Source organism: Simochromis diagramma, unplaced genomic scaffold, assembly GCF_900408965.1.
Source record: "Simochromis diagramma unplaced genomic scaffold, fSimDia1.1 OVJJ01000446.1, whole genome shotgun sequence".
NCBI lineage: Eukaryota > Metazoa > Chordata > Actinopteri > Cichliformes > Cichlidae > Simochromis > Simochromis diagramma.
Window position 1 is genome coordinate 84,824 of NW_024386822.1, and position 24,224 is coordinate 109,047.

At 45.1% G+C, this 24,224-nt stretch overlaps 1 protein-coding gene across 4 annotated transcripts; it reads right to left on the bottom strand.

Annotated features, from left to right (window-relative positions):
- Positions 1-1,039: 1,039 nt before the first annotated feature.
- Positions 1,040-22,395, bottom strand: pex6 (peroxisomal biogenesis factor 6). 4 transcript variants are annotated; one of them, XM_040027202.1, is made up of 18 exons: positions 21,822-22,394; positions 20,665-21,270; positions 19,400-19,569; positions 19,228-19,311; positions 18,428-18,533; positions 16,565-16,686; positions 16,305-16,407; positions 15,960-16,162; positions 15,491-15,677; positions 13,008-13,084; positions 12,197-12,314; positions 11,491-11,696; positions 11,329-11,390; positions 10,832-10,940; positions 9,486-9,602; positions 4,587-4,664; positions 4,162-4,301; positions 1,040-1,334 (listed from the first exon to the last, which is right to left on the bottom strand). In XM_040027202.1, exons 1-18 carry the CDS (start codon positions 22,341-22,343, stop codon positions 1,198-1,200), a joined length of 3,147 nt encoding a protein of 1,048 aa, XP_039883136.1. In that variant the 5' UTR covers positions 22,344-22,394; the 3' UTR covers positions 1,040-1,197. The 4 variants fall into 4 exon arrangements, with proteins under 4 accessions (XP_039883136.1, XP_039883135.1, XP_039883137.1 ...); XM_040027201.1 differs by having other exon boundaries at positions 16,305-16,410; positions 21,822-22,393; XM_040027203.1 differs by lacking the exon at positions 9,486-9,602 and having other exon boundaries at positions 16,305-16,410; positions 21,822-22,395.
- Between the last annotated feature and the right edge of the window lie 1,829 nt (positions 22,396-24,224).

A 24,224-nucleotide genomic window follows, 5' to 3' on the forward strand; every position in this document is an offset into this window, starting at 1 on the left:
TTAAAGTATGCAATTAAATTGTTGCAGGATCACATCATGGCTTCTATTCTTTGGACATGTAATACCAACAATAAAAAACCCGGAGTGGATAAATTACATCTATTATAAACAGCCCCAAAAAATGAATTCTGTTCATCTGGATGTTTTCAGTGGGAGAAACGTTTTGTCACTCATCCAACTGACGTCTTCAGTCTCAGCTGACTGCAGGTTTCCAACCTTGTAAACATTTGCATAATGACTGAAACCAGCAGCACTGACGGAACAATGGGCTGGGAGGTCAGTTTATGATCATTAATATGCAAATTCTCATGACCACTGAACAACGCTCACTGATCAACGGCCATGAGTCTCATTCACAGAGCTGAATGGCTGCAATCACAGCATGTAAGATGGTGACAGATGGACCCTTAGGCCCCTCCTCGATTCAGAGATGGCCTTTCCCTTTTCACGTAAATGGCCTCCCTTGACTCCGCCCTCAAACCAGCGTTCCTCCATGTCCAGAAAAGGAAAAAGTTTAAAGTAAAAGTATAACGTTGCACTTGGGGAACTATGAGTATCACTAACATGGCTGACAAAAGGGTCCAACAGATTGTGTCTGCTGCTGATTCTTCTTTTGTGGGAGTTTATGGTATCATCAGCTTTGTTCATGGTAGTTACGTGTAGAAAAACACTGGCTGTAACTTTGACCTATGCATGCTTACATGCATGACAGAGACGAGAAGGAAAGCAGGCTGTGTGGCGAGCGTTGCAGGTGGAACCATGGCTGCAGCACAGAAATAGAAAGATCTTCCTTAACAGCATTAAGCTGCCGCTCAGATTTACTGAAGGTGCTGAAACACGACTCCAGATCTTTCCGACGCCCCGCTTATGTGGCAATTACAAATGATGATGGCAGCTCCACCAAACACAGTGAAATTCTACACCAGTTTTCATCCACCCAGTCCAGGGTCACAGTGAGCCTACAGGCTGCGAGAGGCCGGGTACACCCGGGACAGACTGACGGTCCGTCACACGGCTAACACAGAGACAGACAAACCACTTTTCATTAGTGTCTTTATTAATTAAATATATTACCAACTTCTGTTTACATGATTTACATTGCCGTGCAGTATTGTACAGCAGTGATGTTTCTGAGGTGATTTCAATGAAACTGTTGAACATCTGTCAGCCCCATGACGAACAGATGTCTGTGTGTTTCTACTTTGCAGCGAGTTTTTGTTGAATGTCTTTGTATCGCAGGAGCTCCTCATCAGAAACTGATGACTTGAAGTTTTCTAAAGCAGTGGAGAAATCCTCAGTGGAGAGGAGGACAGGAGAGTCTTCAGAGTCTAGACCTGACAGGGAGAGAGGAAGGGATGCAGAGGGTAAAAGGTTTGAAGGGAGAAGAGAGAAGAGCAGACAAGTCGCGCCAATCTCACCGCCTGTTCAAAAGCTTAAAGATGTGCAACAGGGATCTTTTTGCATCATTTTTGTCAGACCAGCAGAATCAGCTGTTAACGGGCACAACTTTCAGCTGGCAGACTGCAGCTGCACTCAGACTTTTCTATAGTCCATCAGTGTTTACTACAAATAACAACAAGCACAGAAAGAGGAACAGGAAGTGTATCTTTTGTGATCACATTTGTTGTTTTTACACAAATCAAGTTGTTAAATGTTGTCATTGTGTTACTTAAATTTGTAAGTCTTAGTTCAAGCAGCATGATCAAAGACATTCCTCTGTTTCTGTTGACCTCCCCAGGCTGTGGGTGGGGGAGGCTGTAGTGTTTCATTACAGGGACACATCCTATGTGAGGGTTCTGTTTCTTATTTAGTGAGGATGTTTTACTTCCTGCCTTTATGACCTCACCTGTGTTTGTGTTTGGTGAGACTGTTAGAGGGGTTAAGCCATATACGGGGGGGAGATTAGCCTTTGGTGAGCAGGAAGTCACACAAACACCCCCCCCCCCACACACACACACACACACACACCCACACACACACAGTATTTTAACCTTTTGTGACCATAGGGGGATTTTACAATGGGTGCTGCTTGTGTGCACTGTAACTGTTTTCAATAAAAGGCGGCAAGAGGAGGTCGGGGTTGAAGTCGTCTGTGGTTGGATTCAGAGACACCGACCGGGGCTTCCCAAAGAGCTCATCGCACAGTTAGGTGGTGTTTCGATGAGGTGTAGTGTACGGAGCAGTCCCTGCTTCACAGTCAGGGAGAGTAAAGCCTACGTGGTTCACCTCAGATTTCGTGGAACAAACAACTAGACACAAAACTGAAGTCAATTCTTGAGTGGGATTTATGTCTTAATGATAGGTGGGTAAACACTAGGATTTAACAGGCAGCAGCAATCTACTATTGCTATTGTTGTTTGACCACGCTTGCAAAGACTCGGTTAATAATCTATACAGTGTATGATCCATCAGAGCACATATAACCAGTTTAAAGCCTGAGAGGCCCAGCAGTACTAGCTGACACAAATCAGTTTGAGTTTTTGCACAGCTATTCTACCACCGTTGTCAGCCCAACAATTTGAACTGTAGATTACAATGGAAAATCCTCACATTACACTTATCAGCAGCAGAAGAATGAGCAGTTGACTGGAAAACCCTGTTAGATGGACAAGAGCTGCAAAAACAATATAAATGTCAACATATTGCAGAGAGCAGACGGGGAGAGCCCTGTGTATAACTCTTCTGGAGCAAAGAGAAAAACCAGCTTCAGACAAATCTGCTAATGCAACTGTGCTAAAAGGGACTTCCTTCCCTCGAGATCCGGTTAAAAAGTGACAGAGAAGGTCTGAGTAAACAAATCAACAGTAATAACGATAAAATCTGCATTATTTATTACTTTCCCAAAAAAGAAAGTGAAGTTCATGGGTAAAGGCAACAACAGGTTAGAAGATATAATTAAAAGAAAAATGAAATCAGAAAGAAAAGACCGTTATCACAGTGACAGACCAAACCAATAGTTCCACAATCTTGGGAATAAACTTCCCCAAGAAAGTAATTGGGTCACTTCCCTCGACTGACTCCATGAGATTTGGGATCCTGACATTGTGTTGTCTTCATCAGCCCTCCAAATATATCACCAACCATTTGTTCAACCCTCTTGGTTCTCACTCGGGATAAACCTTTTTGATGATCTATTCAATGCCCAAGGCCTTCGTTCATTTCAGGACTTAAGGACACGTTTTTCTTCTTACTTTGTGTATCTGCAGCTCAGATCAGCTTTAAAGCATATGGTGTCCCCTGGGACTCTCCTCTTCCCTCTCATCCCATGTTGGACTGGATCCTGCCTAACTCTGGCAGACCTTCTGTTTCCAAAATCTACAACAAATTAGCTGAACAGGGTATAAAGCCCCTGCCCATTGAATCTATTTGGGTCAGGGAACTGGGAGAACTACAGGTTAATGTAGACTGGGATACAGTTTGGTCTAATCTGAGTTTGACTTCTAAGAACCTGGCGCATCAATTGAAAACCATACACAGAACATACATTGAACCCTGTAGGAGGTTCCAGATGAAACTACAGGCTACGTATCACTGTCACATCTGCAATGATTCGTCACCAGGCTCATTCTTGCACGTTTTGGGACGGTCCTGTTGTATCCAATTTTTGGGTCTTTGTGAACTTTATATATAAAAGTTTTTTATATTCCCAATCCTGGTCTAAATCTCCTTATGATACCTCTGAAATCTCCTTAAAACAAATACAATGCAAAATGTTGTTCGCTGGATTCACATCCTCTTCCTCCTGGAACAGGCAATAACTGGTTTTGACTTTGTGTTTGTTCTTTGCTGTCCCTATGCCTTGTGACCAATGTTTGCTTTGCTACTGCAGTTTACAGTTGTGCTGTATATGTCTGTACCCCTCCTCCCCGTTTTAAATCAATAAAATGTTGATCACAAAAAAAAAAAAAATGTTAATAATTTAAATATAATACTCCAGATCAGATTTCTAATCCCTACACCTAACCAAGGAAGCTAAGAGTAAAATATTTGTGACAAAAGGCCGAAACACCCTGTGAAGTTGAGGCACACAGCTGACAATGTGTCCCCCTGAAAAAGCGCCGGGCTGCCTTTCCTCATAGTAGTCATCGCTTAAGCAATGCATCGTCAGGGATTGTAACATCTAGTCCTTTCATTGAATCAGAATGAATCAGGTTTCCTCACCGTCACTGATGAGAGAGATCTTCCTCTTGATGGCTGCCATCGTGGCATCTGAACAAAGAGCGTATAGGTCAGCACCGGTCATGTGAGCAGGGCAGCAGTCCACCACCTCTTGGAGATTCACAGCAGGGTCTAACTGAAATCTGGAACCAAGAAAAAGCTTGTTTTAAAAGATTAAGTTAAAGTATAGTACTTACCATTTAAATGGACTGATGCTACGTAAACACAAATTTCTCATGCTCATAATTTCATAATTTTACTTTAATCCGATGACAGGTTCTCTGGACTGAAGCTGTGAAGACCAAAGTATTTAATGAAACATATCAGAATGAAAAATGTCGGAGAAAAAAGGTCGATGGCTGTTTTTTGTGCCTAGCTTTTTGCAGCTTGTGTAAAGGCCCGGCCTTCGCAGGAAGTGCTGTTCTTACTTTCTGAGGATGGCCTGAAAAACCTGCAGCTGGGAAACACGATCCTCATTGATTCCCATGTAGACCAGCTTATCAAACCTAAGAAGACAAAGTCCAGGAGAGGTTCAGACACACACTGAAATCAGAGAAATCTGTCTAATTGATTCCAAATGAAACATAATGTTATATCTATAACTTCTGTTCCCCGAAGGAGAGGAACGAGGTACAACATGGGGCTGTTCGATATAACGATATATATCGGATGACGATATAAAAACATCTATCGTTTCATTTTACGCTATCGTTTGTTTCGTGGTGTCGTAAAATAAACTGTTTACAGCAATATTTTCTCATGGTTCTGATGGTCACTGTAGTGGCTATATTCATTTCTTCAAGTTCTCTCTTTCTCTTATATTTAATATAACCACACTACAGACGGACAAGCGCCTGTTTTTATGCGTTTTCGTTAGCAACAACAGCGGTAACACCATTGTGTGTCCGCCGGTTTATTTTCCACATAAACCTTTCACAATAAAGCTCAAGATCCTGTTGAGACTTTTTAAAATAAACTGAATCACGTGAAAGATGCAGAGTGTTTACGGATGAGAAGCAAAAAGAGCCGCCAGGTGCTAAAAAATAAACCTTAGACTCAAACGTTAGAACAGGCTTTTCCCCGCAGCACGCCGTGTAATAAATACAAAGAAAACGGCGCCGTTACAACTTATGACTAAAAATGTATCGTTTCATGCATCGGTTAAAACACTCGACTCCAGCTACATGACGCCCAGCTGGAAACACTTCACACAAGTCGAGCTGCCCGAGATTCACAGACTTTACAGAAAATGTTAAATGTTTGTGATTTATATCGTTATCGGGACGATAGACGTCTTAATATCAGGATATGAGATTTTGGTCATATCGCACACCCCGAGTACAACACATAAGTATTTGATATTACGCTCCCACGTGCCCTGGCTGAAGAAACCTTTATTCACACCTTTAAAGCGGATGGCCTGCGATGACATGCACATGGCCCCGCCTACATACATACCCCGTGTCATCACAGTCATCCCTCAGTTCGATAGTCGCTCTTCACCGAGCCAAGCTGTGCGGCAGGGCAATGTTGTGTTGTACCTCGTTCCTCTCCTTCAGGGAACAGAAGTTGCCCTAGGATGATATCTAAAACTGCAGGACACCGGCCCTCAAGGCCTGAGGTTGCCCACCCCTGGTTTAGACAGAGCCCCCCTTAGCGAAGCAGACAAACACTGGTCACATAAACGCATGTTTTGAGTGGACTCAATGTAGGTACATAGCACACGCACCGGACAAAAAGAAGGCATCCTTCTCTGCTCCTCAGACGCAAGAGGAGGGGAGCAAAAGCTCAGCCACTCAATGTCCATAGAGCTAGAAGCTGCAGGAATGACCGTGGGAAAATGGGCAGCATTCGGGCACAATCAGGAGAGAACTGTGTGCAGGAGGGATGCCCAGGCAGACGATGAAGGTCACCCACTCGCTTTGCCAAAGCGAGAAGCATATTATATATTATTTCATATCCAAGACCTAATGGGTTAAAAAAAAAAGGGGCGCTCCAGCACCAAAGACAAGTCCCCTGCAGGGACACTGTACTTAAACTTTATTGTCATGACACATGTACAAATACAGGGTATCGAAATAAATTCTGCATCTAATCAGAAGTGCAAGAGCAGTAGGTGCAATAAGAGCAGATTAACCTAACCACGGGTCTCAGCCGGCAAACCCCTTTTAAAGAACGTATGGCGAGGGCATGTGCACCTGGTGTCACCCTGTCAAAGTCAATATGACAAGCAGATATAGCTACTAAATAAACCTTAACTGTAGAAAATGAAAGGGCCTCATCCAGCAGGTCCTGCAGGAATGTCAACACATCCACAACAGAGCACTGGAATTGGAGAGTGTGGCAGTCTCAGCAACATCGCTCCAAGGCCTGCTATTTGTGAGGGTACCAGCCTCTAGTGGATGCTGCGGTAGCAATCAAGATTGACCAGGTAAGCATGAAGGCACCACAGATCCCGGTGTGGGTGAATCACAGGTGAGAGGAGGTCCCTGTGGAGAGGAAGCTGCCAAGGACTCACTGCCAGCAGACCAATTATCTCTGCATACCATGACCTTGTGGGCCACCAAGGGGCCACTAGAATCAGAGAAAGACACTGGTGAGGCTCTCTCTAGAACTGGAGATATCATTGCCACCAAGAGGAATGCATACAGGAGCACGTCTGGCCATTGGTGCGCTTGCACGTCCATGCCCAAGGGTGCAATGTGGTCAATTATGGAGAAGAACAGGGGGCAGTGAGTGTTTACCCTGGAGGAAAAATGATTGGTGCAATTTGCGCCTTGCCAAACAGATCCCAAATCTGGGCCACTATCAAAAGGGTGGAACCTCCATTCCCTCACCAGAGGACCCCCTGTGGAGAGAAGGTCTGGCCCCAGGTTCAAATGGCCCATAACATAAGCGGCTCTCAGAGACATAAAACGAACACTGCACCATAACAGTAGAGAGTAAGACAGATTCAACAGGGGAAGGGAGCGTCTTCCTCCCTCCCTGTTTATGTAAGAGACCTCTGTTGATTTGTCTGCACTGACTAGGACATGCTGGCCCCTCAGAACTGGACAGAAATGAGCTCCCATTTATGCATATCATCACCGGCCATCTGCCGGTCGCAGCAGATGGCCCCGCCCCTCCCTGAGCCTGGTTCTGCCGGAGGTTTCTTCCTGTTAAAAGGGAGTTTTTCCTTCCCACTGTCGCCAAAGTGCTTGCTCATAGGGGGTCATATGATTGTTGGGTTTTTCTCTGTATGTATTATTGTAGGGTTTACCTTTCAATATAAAGCGCCTTGAAGCGACTTTTGTTGTGATTTGGCGCTGTGTAAATAAAATTGAATTGAATTGAATTAAAATGCTTGAGAGCCAAGAACACTGCTAGCAGGTCTTAGTGGTTGATGCACAGATCACACTGGGCTGTGGTCCAGATCCCTCTCACTGATGTGCCCTCACACAGTGCTCCCCACCCCCTTAGGGAAGCATCTGTGGACACCACCTTGTGAAACAACACCCTGATGCAGCACCCCGGCTCCCTACAGGACCAAGAGCTAGCATGCAAGATGCAGCACTGAAACGCTCTCATCTTTAACAATTCAAGTGGCACTACAGTGATCATAGAGTAAATCAGCAATGAAATGCAGCTGACAAACGTGCACAGCTGGAAAGCAAGCATATTTCCAAACCGAGGAAAGAAATGTGCTGACTCTGAACTAGCAAGCTCTTTGAAAGTTCACAGAGAAACCCAGTGCCTGAATATTTGACAGAACCAGAGGCAGCTGTGTCGCCACCTACTCTCTGGAGCAAGCTACAAGAGCCCAGTCATCTACATAAGCTAAGATGCAAATGCCTCCCTCTCTGAGGAATGCCAATGCTGCCTCGGCACATTTTGCGAAAGTGCAAGGAGCGAGAGACAACCGGAATGGCAGCACCAGGTATTCGTAGCCTACGCCCTCGAATCCAACCTCAGAAACTGCCTGTGGTTCGGGTGTATAGCCACATGAAAATAAGCATCTATTAGATCAGTTGGTTTGAAACAATCTTCCAGGCCGACTGCATTCAAAAGCTGATTGTTAGCATCTTCAACTTGTACCTTTGTAAATATTTGTTCAAGACTCGCAGGGTGAGGTCCCAGCGGGCTGTCATCAGGAACCAGCAATCTGAGCTCCTGGTACATCCGGAACATAGTGACGGAGCTCATGACTCGGATGAAGCCGGGGCCCCAGACTCAGATTGGAGAGGGTCATGGAGTGCGACAACCATATGTCCCAGCACTTTCTCCACAAACACCACCTGTCTTTCCAGCCTCGAGCGCCGGAGCTAGTGACAAAATAACAGGCTTCGGCTCCATCAATGCTCTCATAGCGTGGACAACCTCAAGGCAGACGGGGCACGCATCGTGCTGGTCCCTGTCGTGCAAAGAGAAACCGCACCCCTGAGGACAGGGGCAAACAGAAGATTTCTGCCTTGCTTGCTTTGATTTGGTGTCCATTCCAAAAACGCTAAGGAAAACTCGAACTTATCGCTCCACGGGCATCCTATGCACCAACTGTGCATTGGAGGCTAACAAAGAAAAGCGTCTGGACTTTTTTAAGTTACTTGAAGACGTTTCACCTCTCATCCGAGAAGCTTCTTCAGTTCTAAGGTCAAATGGTGGAGAGTCCCAGATATAAACCTAGTGGGAGTTTCCCCTCACAGAGGGACAACAGGACCCCCTGATGATCCTCTAATCGCCTGAGCCAAGGTGTGAAACTGGGTGTGGGCCCCAATCAGCCAGAGTTTCGGGTGAGTTCATTGTGAAACCTGGCCCCACCTTATCATGCGAATTCCTGAGATCAGATGGCCCAGGATGTGAGTGGGCGTTAAGGCGTCTGGGAAGGACGCCTTAACGCCCACTAGGTTTATATCTGGGACTCCTCACCATTTGACCTTAGAACTGAAGAAGCTTCTCGGATGAGAGGTGAAACGTCTTCAAGTAACTTAAAGAAGTCCAGACGCTTTTCTTTGCAAGCTCCTTTGACTACAATGACCTGGATGACTGAGAACCTTCACAGACACATTGGAGGCTAACACCAACAGGGGCAGTTAAGCTAACTTCAAGGCGGCAGACAGAGCAAAATAGAAGTGGGAGGATGCTTATGTGTTGTACCGAGTGAAACCACTGAAAGGGAACCAGAATTGCTTTATTGAAGAAGTCTTGAATCTAGGAATTGCAAACAAAAACTCATCAACTAAGCAGCAGGGTAATTCTGTGGTTCATTAAGAACAGATTTGTTTTTGGAGCCAGCACAACACCCTGTGAAGTGATGCAAACATAACTGTGTGTGAGTGAGTGAGAGCGCCGACCTGCCAGGTCTGAGCAGTGACTGGTCCAGCAGGTCTGGACGATTTGTGGCTCCGATTACAAAAACCCCACCAGAGGAGTGCAGCGCATCAAGCTCAGCCAACAGCTGAGACACAACTCTGTACAGGAAGGCAAGTAAAATTTATCGATGGTACAAGAGCTGAGCACAGTAAATTATGTCTCTCAGTAGGGCTGCCACAAACGATTGTTTTGATAGTCGACTAGTCACCGATTATTTTTGCGATTAGTCGACTAATCAGATCATCATCCACTGGACGTAAAACGTACAGCTTATTGCACCAGCAGCATCTGCTCTTATATAACTATCATTAGCTTACAGCTTTAAGTGTTTAAGGTCTGTGCTAACTAACAATAAAGACAAGATGATAGTTTATTAAACTTTAATGAAATTTGCAGATTGTTTCGGTGAAGTTTAATAAACTCCTTGCTATCTAAAATATAACAGGACACCGGAGTAAATTCTCCAGCATCTCACACTTCTGATGATCAGCTGTCTGCTTGATGTTTATTCAGCTGTGTAAAAACTATAACTTTAATCTCAGCCAAACCGATTTACTCAGGAACAAATAAAATACTAAAAAAAAAAGCCAAACAATAACATTTGTAAGTTATCTAAGTGACTTATATATATTTAACCTGAGTAGTGAAAGACGGCGGTGGGTTTGAAAACAGCCGGGAGTCCGGTGTTCTCACGGCTCTAGTGAGCCTAGCCCCCGGCTAGCTATCGAGCTAGTGGGTAACAGACGTCTCCGAAAACGTCGGAGCGCTTTTGAAAATATGTGGTGTCTTGATAAACTGAGCAGGTATTTGAGGTTTACACAGCTACATTCTCGCCTGAAAATATGTTAAACGTTTATTTTGTGACCCAGAAAGAATAATAAGAGTAATATTAAAACTAACTAGCTGCCGCCATTGTTGGAAACTGAGCTGGGCTGCGCTATGAATTCTGGGACACAGCTTCTTCTTCTTCGGGGTTTAACGGCAGCTGGCATCCTTGTACATGCAGTGCTGCCATCTTCTGTTTCAGTCCGTTATTACACTCTTAAATCCTGCTACTTATTCCTGCGTCTTTTGTGATCTTACAAAGCTTCAAACGACGCGTCGACTATTAAATCAGTCGTCGACGATTTTGATAGCCGACGTAATCGTGACTAGTCGACTAATCGTGGCAGCACTCTCTCTCAGTCAAGGTGCCATAGAGTGCTTCCCAATAATGAAAAAGATTCATTTCTTTTGAACAAAAAAAAAAAAAGAAAAAAAGAAAAAAAAAATCAGAAACAAATATTATAAATAATCAAACAAAATAAAAATGAAGGCGTGCACACACCTGTCCATCACCCCTCCAGAGTCTCCACTGCGCCCTCTGCTGGGAGCCAGAGAGTCTAGCTCGTCAAAGAAGATGACGCAGGGAGCTGCTGAGCGTGCTCTGTGGAAAACTGATGACAATCCACATCACGTACAAAAATATAACATTTACTTAAAAATGTGTTCCAATTTAACTCTGGGTGATACGTTTCTGGGAACAAGAATATTATTCACTGTAAATGCAGCAAAACAAAAAAGAACAAACAGGAAGAGACGACAGTTTGTTTGTTTTTTAAAGTGAGCCATTTTAAAAAATAAACTTCAATTTTTTTTGGTAATGGCTTAAAGAAGGAGCGGCAATCTGTCCAGGCACTCTGCCATGTTAAAATGAAACAATGTTCCAAGACAAACAATAATGTGGCTTTATAGTAACTCAATGAGTTTTCAGTCTCAGACGTTAGCTTGAAACTAACAACATTACCAAAACAAATATGGTTGAATGTAAAGACTAAGAAACACCTTCTCTGATGTTTTCTTCACTCTGACCCACGTACATGTTGATGAGCTCTGGACCTTTGACACTAAAAGACAGAAGTAACAGTGTCAGTGAACAAATGCTGATTCTTTTCAGCGTGACGCCTTTCTGCCTGTTTCGTTCCTATGAAGTGGAACGAAATCTACCTGAGGAAAGTCATGGAGCACTCAGTAGCCACAGCTTTGGCCAACAGAGTCTTTCCTGTCCCTGGTGGTCCACACAGCAGGATTCCAGTCCGGTTCAGATCCAGAGACAAGAGCTGAGGACACTGCAAAGGAAGCTGAACCGTGTCTAGGATCTCCTTCTTCACATGCTGGAGACCGCCGACATCCTCCCAGCGCACATTAGGTATCTACTCACAACACGGACACAAAGGACAACAACGTGGTGAAACAAGAAACAGCTGCTTCTTTCCAATTTATTAAGCTGCACCTGTGACACACGTACGTGTGTGTGTGTGTGTGTGTGTGTGTGTGTGTGTGTGTGTGTGTGTGTGTGTGTGTGTGTGTCTATACAGCAGGAGTGACTTAAACACAACTCTCCACTCTCACTGTAAACAAACAACCCGATGACACACAGACGTCTTTACTGTTATATTCACTTTTTGTAAATAATGAATATTATGTTTACACAAACAAAGATCACTGCCTGTTGTGTCAGTTCATTTTTCCAAACATGGACTTGAATTGCTAAAAACGGAGTAAAGGTTATTCCGCCGCTTTGGTCGACTCCACCACAGTCTGCCACAGACAACCATTCATGCACAACAACTTGTGTGTGTGGCCTTATTAGGGGCGCTAACAACAACGACAGCAAAAATGGAAATATAACGGTCTTTTAGTCTTTGGTCACCTTCGGGGCCCCGATGGCCTTGGACAGGGTGTCCTGCAGGATCTCCAGAGCAGAGGTGAAGTCCTGGTTCAGGATGGTCACTCCGCTGGAGCACAGATCCTCCTGCTGCCGAGCACCACTGCACAATCAACAATAAAGACTGAACTACAGGCTGTTCAGTGAGACGATCAAGTATTCACACAACAACAGTGGGCGGTAACCTACAGCATAGAACAGCAGTATTTAAGACACAGACAACAGGATACGTAAGAGCCAAAAATTTACAAAGCAGCACTGTACCAACTGTTGTCTCCACAGTTCTTTAAGCACGAGGTATGCAGGGGTGAGGGAGATATGGTGCTGTGGAGAAGAAGCTGTCTGAGGGTTCTACACCAGGGGTGGGGAACTCCAGGCCTCGAGAGCCGGTGTCCTCAGCATGTCCTCAAGTTCTCCAGAGGCCTGGGAATGAACTAATCATGTGATTCAGGTGTGTTGACCCATGGTGAGATCTAAAACCTGCGGCCCTCGACGCCTGGAGTCCCCCACCCCGGTCTACACCTTTTTCCAGGAGGCAGAAGGATGTTCAGTCGAGACCTGAGAGGGGAGCATTCAAGCTTTCCATACTGAATTAGAGCTTCAGACACAAAAACCAAGAAGCTGAGAGCACCGAGCTTCAGCGTTTAAATACCCCACCACCTCGCTGTTTCCAGGACCACAACCTTCAAAACCAACATGTTTCAGAGACTCTGTTATAAACTACAGGTGATGAAGTATGACACATTTGATCTGGACTAGAAGGTAATCTTGTCCTGTAAGACGTAGTTATTCTCACCAGCTGTGGATCAACCTCCTGTAGGCAGCTCTACCAGCCTCAACCAGCAAAGCACTGAGGTCCCCCAACACGAAACCCTGTGGAGCAGAGGAAGAACATGTGGACTGAAACAGGAACCACACTCGGGAAGGGCAACCAGCATCCAAATCCAGCCAGCTGTGGCAACTCCTGAACACGGGAGCAGCTAGAAGAAGCTTTTTGGCTTCATGGTTAGAAACAACCTGAAGCCTCCCCCAGAGTAGCTTTACAGATTTGGACCAACACAGCTGCCTAACATGTTTTCACCTGAACGCCTGAGCTTTAACAGTTCATGTTATGATTGTAAACACATCTGAGGGCTCGATTGTACCTGAGGAGACACTGGACAGCTTTGTCCTGGTTAATGCTGAGAACTTTCAGAAGGTTTTCTCCACAGTGAGACCCACCACATGTCTTTTAGATCCAATTCCTTCTTCACTCTTTAAAACACTTTATGGATTTTTTGAGGCTGAGCTTTTATACATGATGAATTGCTGTCTTCAGTTGGGTGTCTTCCCTGCTGCCTGCGGCGGTGGTGAGGCCCCTTCTGAAGAAGAGCAATTTGGATTGTAATGATTTTAATAACTACAGACCTGTATCCAACTTACCATTTTTAAGTAAAGTCTTAGAAAAACTTGTTTTTACTCAGATTACTGATTTTCTGAATGATAGACAGATCCTGGAGATATTCCAGTCTGGATTTAGGGTGAACCACAGCACAGAGACGGCTCTCCTAAAGGTTTTAAATGATCTTAGATGTAACTGGGACTCCCAAAAGCTCTCAGTCCTGGTGCTACTGGATCTAAGCACAGCCTTTGATACAGTAGACCACGCTATTCTTTTAAACAGACTAAAACACATGGTGGGCCTCTCTGGTGCTGTACACAACTGGTTCACTTCATATCTCTCTGACAGAACTTTTATGGTGAGTATGGATACATGCTCCTCTAAGATCCATAAAATGACATGTGGTGTGCCTCAAGGGTTGGTTTTAGGCCCTGTACTTTTTAATTTGTATATGTTGCCTCTCGGCAGTGTCATCAGGAGGCATGGAGTGAACTTCCACAGTTACGCTGATGACACGCAGCTGTACATCTCCGTGTCTCCTGATGACACCAGACCAATGGATGCCCTTTTTAACTGTATCTTGGATATACGATCTTGGATGGCAGAAAACTTTTTACAGCTTAACCAGGACAAAACTGAAGTTTTAATTGTCGGTCCCTGAGGCTCAGAGAGAGAAACTCTTGTCTAAATTAGAGGCATTTTCACTATGTCCTTCGCTACAAGTGAAAAACCTGGGTGTTATTTTTGACTCTGAGCTTGGTTTTATCCCACATGTTAAACATGTAACCAAAATTGGATTTTATCATCTAAAAAATATAGCCAGAGTCCGCCCTATTCTCTCTCGGGCCAACACGGAGATGCTGATGCATGCTTTTATTACCAGTCGCATTGATTACTGTAATGCCCTGCTCTCTGGTCTTCCTAAGAAGAATATTTCAACTTTACAACTTTTGCAAAACTCGGCAGCTCGTGTGCTGACGAAGACCAGAGGGCGGGCCCACATTACACCGGTTTTAGAATCGCTGCACTGGCTCCCCGTGTGTTTCAGGATCGATTTTAAAGTTCTGTTATTGGTTTTTAAATGTCTTAATGGTCTTGGGCCTTCTTATCTCTCAGATCTGCTTTTACCATACGAACCCTCGCGGACCCTGAGGTCCTCTGGTACTGGCCTTTTGATTGTCCCTAAAGTCAGGACACATACTCACGGAGAGGCAGCTTTTCAGTGGTACGGTCCTCGTCTGTGGAACAGCCTGCCGGAGGAGCTCAGGGCCGCAGAGAACGTACATGTGTTTAAGAACAGGCTCAAGACCCACCTTTTTAATTTAGCTTTTACTTAACGTTTATTTATTTTATGCTTATTTATTCTATCCTGTTATTCTATTATTAATTTAGACTTTACCTAATATTTATTGATTTTATTCTTATTCATTTTTTAATCTTCTTACTCTATTTATATTTATATTTATATTGTATCCTGTTCTTATTTATTTTATCATTTTACCCTGTATATATCCTATTGTGTCATATCTCCAGTGTTTCCTCAGAGGGCGCTCTCTGCACCGGGGCTGTGATCGACCGTGGCTGCTGGGTCTCTGGGGTCCTCTCAGCCTGGCTGGGGGGCTCCTTGGCCTCCCTCCTGCTGTGTGCCCAGCCCAATTTTTACTCTTTAAGTGTGCGCGTGTGTGTATGTGTGTGTGGGTGGGGGTGGGGGGATATATGTGTATTGAGAGTGTGGGGAGTGAGTTGGAGGGTGGGGTGGGCTGCTTTTAACTATGTAAAGCACTTTGTGCTACATTTTTTCTGTATGAAAAGTGCTTTATAAATAAAGATTGATTGATTCATTCATTCATTCATTCTGCCCCAGTGGTGGTGTGAGTAGAGTCGATGTCATTACTCACTGTGGTGAGTCTGGAGAGGTTCTCCAAGTTGACGTCCTTCCCTAAGTGCAGGTCTCTGCTCAGGCTGGACAGCATGGCACGCCGCTGCTCTTCAGTTGGACTCTCTATTGCTACCTGATGGACAAACGCTGCCATGATGCCTGCAGGCAAATCTCGAACTTTGCAGACAGTTGCCACCATCACCACACTGAAAGATAACCAGAGACATTTGATTATATTCTGAGCCGTGGCTCACACAGGAGACTTCCAGTTTGACTAAAAACACTTGTGCACGTCTCTGCTGCTCGGAAGCAGAGCCGAGTGAAAGTGCAGCTGTTGGTGTGGTGCCGAGTCATACTCTGCGCTCCTGTAGTGGTGCGTGGTTTACAGGTAGGGGAGGTAATAAAAGGAAAGCTCATCTCATCAACAGGATCACCTACTCGATGAGCTAGACCAGTGTATTGAATGAGGGTTAGAGGCAGTCACTGACCTGGTGGGGGCGCAGCTGAGCAGCTGGCAGAGCTTTGCCTGGACCCTGCAGTCGCTCTCAGCAGCCCCTCGTGATCTGAGGACGAGCTGCAGGTTCCTGAGCAGCAGAACGCAGGGCTGCAGGGCCTCGGCCCTCTGAAACACTGACACCAGCTTTACCTCAGAGGCTGCAGGACTGTCAGCGCACAGGCTCACACAGTCTACCTGCAAACGAGGAACAACAGCAGCCAAACAATACGTTGCCTTTTATTTAAAGACAAAATATTCTCCTGCAGAGAGGAATCATGAAGAATGTGCTGGTGTCTAATTATCTTATCACTCTAAACCTTGAGCACAGCTGTTGTACCTTCAGCAGGTGGAGGTTTAGTCTGCCACTTGCTGCCCTCACTGCTGCCATCTTTCCACTTCCTGCAGCACCGTGAAGGAGGACCGTGCAACCAGACAGAGAGCTGCTGCGAGCAGACATGCAGCCAACATCAGCAGTGTGCCATCATGCATCTCTCTGTTACTGAACTAGGTTTGTTTATGTGAACTTCAAGCTCAGGTCCTATTGAGTTGTATTTTTCACTGCCTGAGGTTGTAAATCGGAGCAGACAGGTCGGTTACCTGTGCTGCAGGTGAGGCAGGATGGTGTCGATGAGGAGCTCCACAGTCTTGTTAAGGCCTGGAGGAGACAGAGCTGCTCCCTCCACGAGAGAACATGGGACGGGGCTGTTTATAGATGTTCCCTGAGGAGATGGGGGAAGCTGTCAGAGCAACAACGCTGACTAACAACAGCTTAGATTTAGAAAAGACTGCACTGTGAGCAGGATCCCTGCAAGCAAACAAACAGTCTTTTACTCGCTGTGATAAATCAACAGTACCTGCAACCCTGTTACAACCCTGTTACCCCCGAGATAGGGCAGTGCAGGCACAGAGGACGTGAAAGACACACACACAAACGAGGGGCAAAAATAATAACAAAACTGAGAAGGAAAGAAAAACTACAAAGACAGGAAACATGCCAACAAAACACTGAAGATGGAAATGAGATCAAATAAAGAAAAAGTGCATCTATTGTGAGTCAGGGCTCCCCTGAGCTAGCGCCCTCAGACACAGCTAAGCTGCTGTCTGACACTTTGGGAAAAGAGCCTTCATTGGACAGACAGGAAGGCAGGGACACAGGGAGGGAAGCGGGTCGGACTCCAACCCAGTGAGCTAAAAATGGGTTTATTCAACGGTTTAAGTAAAGCATTGAGATCAGCTGGCTGACATGGTCACTAAACCATATCAGAAGAAAGCTTTTACAGGATGTGTTACACTGAGGTATTCACCAGTTTCACAGCATTCAGCTGCATCTGAGCAGACAGTCCAACCCTGTGCACTTCAAAATGAATGGCACACAGACGGATTCTTATAGAGCGCTTTTCTACTCTCCCGGAGTCCTCAAATACAACACGCCACATTCACACAATCACACCCATTCACTCTAAACTGAGTGCTTTCTAACTACATCCACACACATCCACACTCCAATCATCAGGGAGCAACTTGGGGTTAGTATCTTGCCCGAGGATACTTGGTGGAGCCAGGGATTGAACCACCAACTTTCCGATCAGTAGGCGACCTGCCCTACCTCCTGAGCTACAGCCACCCATGAATGCTACTTGGACCAGTAGTCACACAATCATTCATGAACACCAGTAACCCAGTTTCACTGGCAGCGTATCCAAAATAAGTGTTGAACACATCACCAACTAAACGGATGTGTAGAAGTCCTGCTGCATAAAATTTTCAACAAATGTCGACAACAACTAATTAAATCCACACATGCAAAGAAATCAAACCATAGATGTCCATAAATGATGAAATGACACAGGGACACAGTACTGAACACATGAAGAAAGGGAGCTGCAAACAGGCGCCAGCTGAACCCGATCAGTAATCAGAAAGCAACACTCAGTGCACATATCAGCGGGTTCAGTCCCAACTGATGGCCTATAAAAAGGTGTGTCATTACCAAAGCGTCACACAAGAAACGATCGTACTTCACAGCCTTATTGTTGCAAACATACTGATGGCATCGCTTACAGAAGAATTTCTAAACTGCTGGAGACCAGAGCATCAGCTCCCCGTGAACTGGCCTCGACCAGCTGCTGCCCTCAGGATTTCAGACAGAGTGAAAAGAATTACTGAGAGTTGTCCGAGGGGCCGACATGTGCAGAGCTACAGAAAGGCTTAGGACCAGCAGGTGCATCAGTGCACTCAACCACCCTGACCTGCATGCGCGCTTACCACGCAGGACTCCATAGCTGCAGACAAAGCGTGTTTTAAGTTTGCTGAAGAACATTTAGACGAGCCTGTGAAACACTGGTCTGGTCAGATGAGGCCAAAATCAAAGTCTCTGGATCCAACAACATACCGCATGTTTGGAGCGCACAGAGGAAATGAAATAAAGAAGAATGACTGAGGTAAGCGGTCACTGTTCACCATATAGAGCGAGGTACGCTGTCTGCTGGCCAAGTAAGCTCCTCCTCCTTCTTCTCTTCCTGCAGATGAGCATACCTTCTGCACCCTGAAGAACAGCACCGGACACCTGAAGACGTTCAGAGGACACATTTTTTACTGAACAGTCAGACAGTGATGCCGTGCATTAGCTACGGCAGTAAACAGTTTCTAACTGCAGCGTCTCTGGTGCCCTCCAAAGAACACACAGCATCCTCCACTGCACCAAAGAATAAAACAGTTAAATGTGGATTTTTAAACATTAGTTTTCTCTCTTCTGAGCTTTGTTGATTTACTCTTACAGCAATCTGATGGCCTAAACGAATCCACACATTAACAGTCTGGGTCTTTGGTTGCTTAATAAGCTGTAGTGGGAGATTGCAGCCACTCCTGCTCCTCAGCCGGTGTGTCGACGAGAATTCAGAATTCATTTGAATTTATCTGATTTCTCAGGATTTTTCGGCCTATTGTTTAGAGCTCAGCTCAGACAAAATTATTATTGTGGATGATTTCAACATTAATTTAGAAACTTACAGCCTCAGAGTGGTTTTTGATCTATTAGGCTCAATTTGCTTCTCCATAAATGTAAATGAACCCACCCACCAATGTTCTGACATTTAACAGTATTCTCTGAGAAACCTCGTCTGATATTTCATTTATTAAAATGTTTGAATTATTTTTTCAAAAGTTTTTATCTTGAACAAAACAAGTGCTCCTAAGAAACACTGATCTGATTTAGGTAATGAGCATAAAGACTTGTCTTATTAACCAGTAATAAGCGGCACCTGTGGATCCCTTCAGAGGGGGTCTCGAGCAGGTCTGGATGGTTTCCAGCTGGAACGGTCAGAACGTCTCCTGGTGACACCAGCCTGAAACGAGCCCAGACAAACTGCTGGAGTAAAACAGTGCTGCTTTCTTTCTACATGTTAAGGACACTGTTTGGATGCATCAGTCAACCTGGGCGTGCAGAAATGTTGAGCCAGCAGGTTGTCATAGCAGCCCAGGTTGTTGTAGGATGGAGAGGTGACCAGCTGGATGTGGAGCTCGCTGGCATACGGTGGAGAAGCCGAGCGGCAGAACGTGTCAGAGCGACAACCACTGGGTTGTGGAGGAGGGGGGTCCCACCTCTGAGACCAGACGAGAGACAGAAACCAAAAAAACAAACACTGAAGATTTGCTGATGGGATGAAACCTTTTTTTTTTTTTTTGCTTCACAGCAAGAAGGTCCTGGGTTCAAATTCAGGATATTTATGGTGTGAAGTGTACAACCCTGGATAACTTTAAGAAGAAGGATCAAAATCGTTTAACTGATCAAATATGAGTCTTCAACAAATATAAAATGCCTGCTGGTGACAGTTTTTTCCTGTTGCACTGACACTTTATTTGAATGAATTTGGAATCCTGGAATAGAAGAAACTCTTCCAGATTAATGGATCATCAGACAATCAGACCTGTACAAAAAGAGCGACTGGTGAACATTGGCACTAATGCAGTCCGTCAGACAGCTGATTCCTCTGTGAGCACCCGCTGAGCGCTAAAAATGTAAAGTCATTTAAAAACCTGATATTCGAATGTAACTGAAGAAACAGACTTGCTCACAGCTGTGCAGTAGTTTATTTATCCGACTCTGCTGGATCCAGCTGGTGGCTGTGCTTATAGTTTTCCAAACACATGTTTCCAAGTCGAACATACTGTTTGTGGCCCATGTCTGGTAAGGGTGAGCAAAAGGTTAATGACAGGAAGCAAACCCTGATTGGTTCATACTCTTACCTACTTTTTTCTAAAGTGCGGACCAATTCGAGAACAACGGGCCCGTGGGCACAGACGTGTGACGACGGGGCAACCAAGAATAAAACTGATTTACTGGGAGTTACCGTGCACTTACTCTGAAAGTCAGCCTGGCTCTCTCAGTCTTGGATTAGTGTATGGGCTTACTGTTTAGGTGTTGTGTTCCTGACATGATTTAACTACCTCCTCACAGCAATGCACTCCTTGGCTGCAGCTGGTGACATTTCTTCTGCTCTGAAGACTCGCTGTGAGCTGGTGAGCTTCTCTACATTCAACTAGTTTGCTCATCGAGGCTACAGAGCAGAGCAAGGACGACTGCCACCAGGTGCAGTCCACCCACAGCACAAAACGCCCACTGTGCAGATGGCTAGCTAATCTGTTATCTGGTTACAGTTGCTCGTTTACTGAAATGTTTGCAGAGTGTGTTGAAGCACCTTCATCCTGAGCATAAAGCTGTTTACAGGGATCACTTCTCCTCCAGTCATGTTGAACCACAGAGGAGGTGATATGAGGCCCAGGTTGTCATGGCTCTGTAGTTCTGGACTTGGTGGCAGATCCATCACCACCACAGAGACCAGCCTCTCTCTGCAGATGCCCCCCGTGACATCGCCCTCTCCTGTGGGTCCTCTGGATTCGCCGAGCTTCAACAGCCGTACCCACTCCTGGTTGAAAAGCCCCAGTCTGAGAAGCAGCTGTTTGGTCACAAACACACAGCTGTGCAGGTCCACGGCTACCCCATATTGTTCTTTGAGCTCGAGCCATCGCTGGGTGTCCATTACCCGAACTTCCACTCTGCATAGCAGTGGACACGGGACACCTGGGAACCCAGAATCCAGCACGCTCCTGTTATCAAGCAGACATGGGCCAGCACAAAGGCCGTCAGCGTAATGAGCAAAGTCTGACACACAGAGTCTGAGTGGCCTGCAGGGTGGGGGGGTGACTGAATCCCAGCAATCTGTCAGAACCAGAGAGGTATCAGCTGTGATCCTGCCCTGTTTTACAGGACTGCACTCCAGCACCAGCAGCTCCAACAGCTGATGCTGCACCATGAACAGAAAACAGAAGCAAATCAGTCTGTATTCTCATACCCGCATCATATATTTATTTCAGAGCTGTAACAAGAAGCTGCTCAGTGGAAAATGATTCACTGCGATTATTAGAATCAGTGAATCGCTGAATTTAGAGCTTTGAACAAAACAAATAACATGCGTCTTTGTCTTCAGCTGCCACATAAACATCAGACTATCAAAGATCCAGATGAGCGCATTGTGTTTAAAATATTAAAGGGCGGGCGAGAGGGCCTCAAAATGATTTCACCATAATTCTAACATTTACAAGTGTAAGTAAATAAAGGGCCTTTTCCATCCTCTTCTTACTAACATGACGTGTGAATCTAAAGCAACAAGCATCACAACACGAGTCAAACATAAGTAAAGCACGTTAGGCTAACCTGCACCGTGGAAGTAACATAAGCACAGGATCTGGCACGTTTGTTGCTAGTTAAAACAAACATTATCAGTTGAAAACAGAAATGATGTTTACAGCTTTTCTTCACGGTGGGATTCTAAATCGATCTGACTCTGAACATCACCTGTCCTGGGTCTTCTCCCAGGATTGTATGTCGGGGGAGCAGCAGCGGGTCTCCTTGCCGAGCCAGCAGCCAATGTCCCGGGCGGCAGAGTTCCAGCAACCTGTCGGTGAACTGCTCCGATCCAGCCAGGCGGAGGCTCTGCCTGCTGCGGGCTCCAACTACGACTCTGTCGAGGCTGACGGGCTCCACAGCTCGGACGGTTCCGGTACCTCTGAACTGCTGGAGCCCGTGGTGCCGCAGGAAGAGCCGGCTGGCAAAGAGCCGAACCCGTGGCGCTGACTCGGTGTTGGCTGTAGGACAGGTCACTCCGTCGGCCGTCTCTTCTTCGGTAGTTTGGTGAACACGCAGTAAAATGCCCGTCCTGCCGGAGCTCTGAGGCCCCTGAGGAGTGAAGAGGACGGTCGGCGGATCCGTGTCATTTAGGAAGACACGGTCCAAGTGTGGTTTTAACATCAAAACATCCAGAGGACTGAGGTGAGACGGGAAAGTCTCCAAATAACTCAGCTCAACCTGAACCGCCATAACTAATCTTCTTCGGTCCCTCTGCTTCTTCTTCGTTCCTTCTCAATACTGCGACCCAGCGGACGAGTAGAGGAACTACAAGAGAACCTGAGGACGAGCTCGATGCTCGGGTTTTCGTTTCTTTTCATTACATCTAACGATGTACTGCCCAGTGTTGGGCAAGTTACTTTGAAAAAGTAATTAATTATAGTTACTAGTTACTTCTTCAAAAAAGTAACTGAGTTAGTAACTGAATTTACAGTTATGTTTTCATTTTGACATACTGTATTAACACAATTGATCTAAAATCAGACAAAAAACAAAAAAATGAGTAGAAAAAGTTATATTTGTTACTGTAACAACCACAAACATGTTTTTCATAACTTTAAATGCAAATATAAATTGTCAATTTTAAAATCATACGCACAAGTTTTGCAAACAACAAAGTTATTTGCAGCCATTTACCTTTTTTAACCATGTCAAACTGTTTACAGAACAATCAGCTGTTCTTCAATAAGATGCCACAAATTATTTGTGCCACTGCAAATATTTCTGTCCACTATAAAGGAAACATCACAGCCTGATACCTGCAGGTCTGACAGCAGCAGGTGTGTCACTGCTGTTTCTACCTGGAGACAGCAGTCGCCTCATTGTTCTGACACACAACACAAAACTATCCACAACACTACACACTAACTACACAAGACAACACATTAACTACACACTGCAAACACGCTAAACGTCACAAATCTCTCACATCTCAAAACTCTCTCTCTCTCTCTCTCTCTCTCTCTCTCTCTCGCCGTCACTCCTAAATCTTCCTAAACAACCAAATGTCATGTTGCCATATCATTCTTTGATTGGTCGACATGGTGCATTTTTGCACCAACATGAACGGGCTGATTTTGGTTTGATTGTTCTTTTTTGCTCATTAGCAGAGAGGTCTCGCTGCGCTGTCCTCAGACAGTAAACACACGTATATTTTGTTTATCATGACTCTGGTTTTACGTGGCCTATCAGCACAATTTAAAAACTGGCACCTTGTTGCTTTGTCATCTTGAAGTGGTCATGTGATCGGCTTACTACGACTACTTTATTCTTCCTCAGTCAAACAGCAGCACTCATGCCATTGTTTTGCCCCCTGAGCTCCAGGTGTTTTGCCAAAAAGTGATCGTCGGACAGAAAGTGATTGCTGTCCGCGGGAGCGCGCAGCTGCTTAAAGCTGCAGCGCCCAGATTACTTACAGCTACTTCTGTGCAGCTGATATAAGATGCTGTAAACTACAGACAGCTTCAACCGTCTGTTTGTTGAAAAATAGTAACGCGACCGCACCGCAGTTTCTTGTTAGTAACGGTAACGGCGTTGTAACGATAGGAATAGTAATTAGTTAGATTAGTCGTTACTAGACTTGTAGTCAAGACCGCCTAAACCGAGACCAAGACATCACCAAGACCGGAGGGTATCGAGACCAAGACAAAAACGTCTTTAAACTGCAGCCAGATGCTGCTTCGTTTACGGGTCTCAGGCATATTTATGTGTTTTTGCTTTCGCACAGCTGTCTACTGTCTCACTCACTGAGAGGACAGACGCACGCTCCACTTGACTGTCGCGTCTCTCACCTCTCTGTTTTTCACATAATGATATTATCCTATATCCTCGCATGTGATTGGCCAAAATATGGAGGGACTCGTTACTGAAAAAAGTAACGCCGTTACTTGTAACGCTGTTATTGCATCACTGATATTGCCTACCACGAATTTACATTACACTGAAAAAATAATTGATTTCCTTTTTATGATTTTATGATGATTATTTGTATATTAGTTATGTGAAAATGTAAATACGTGTCAAACTGTAAGAAATTCTTGTGGGTAAACGTATATGAATGTTATCAGCACGATG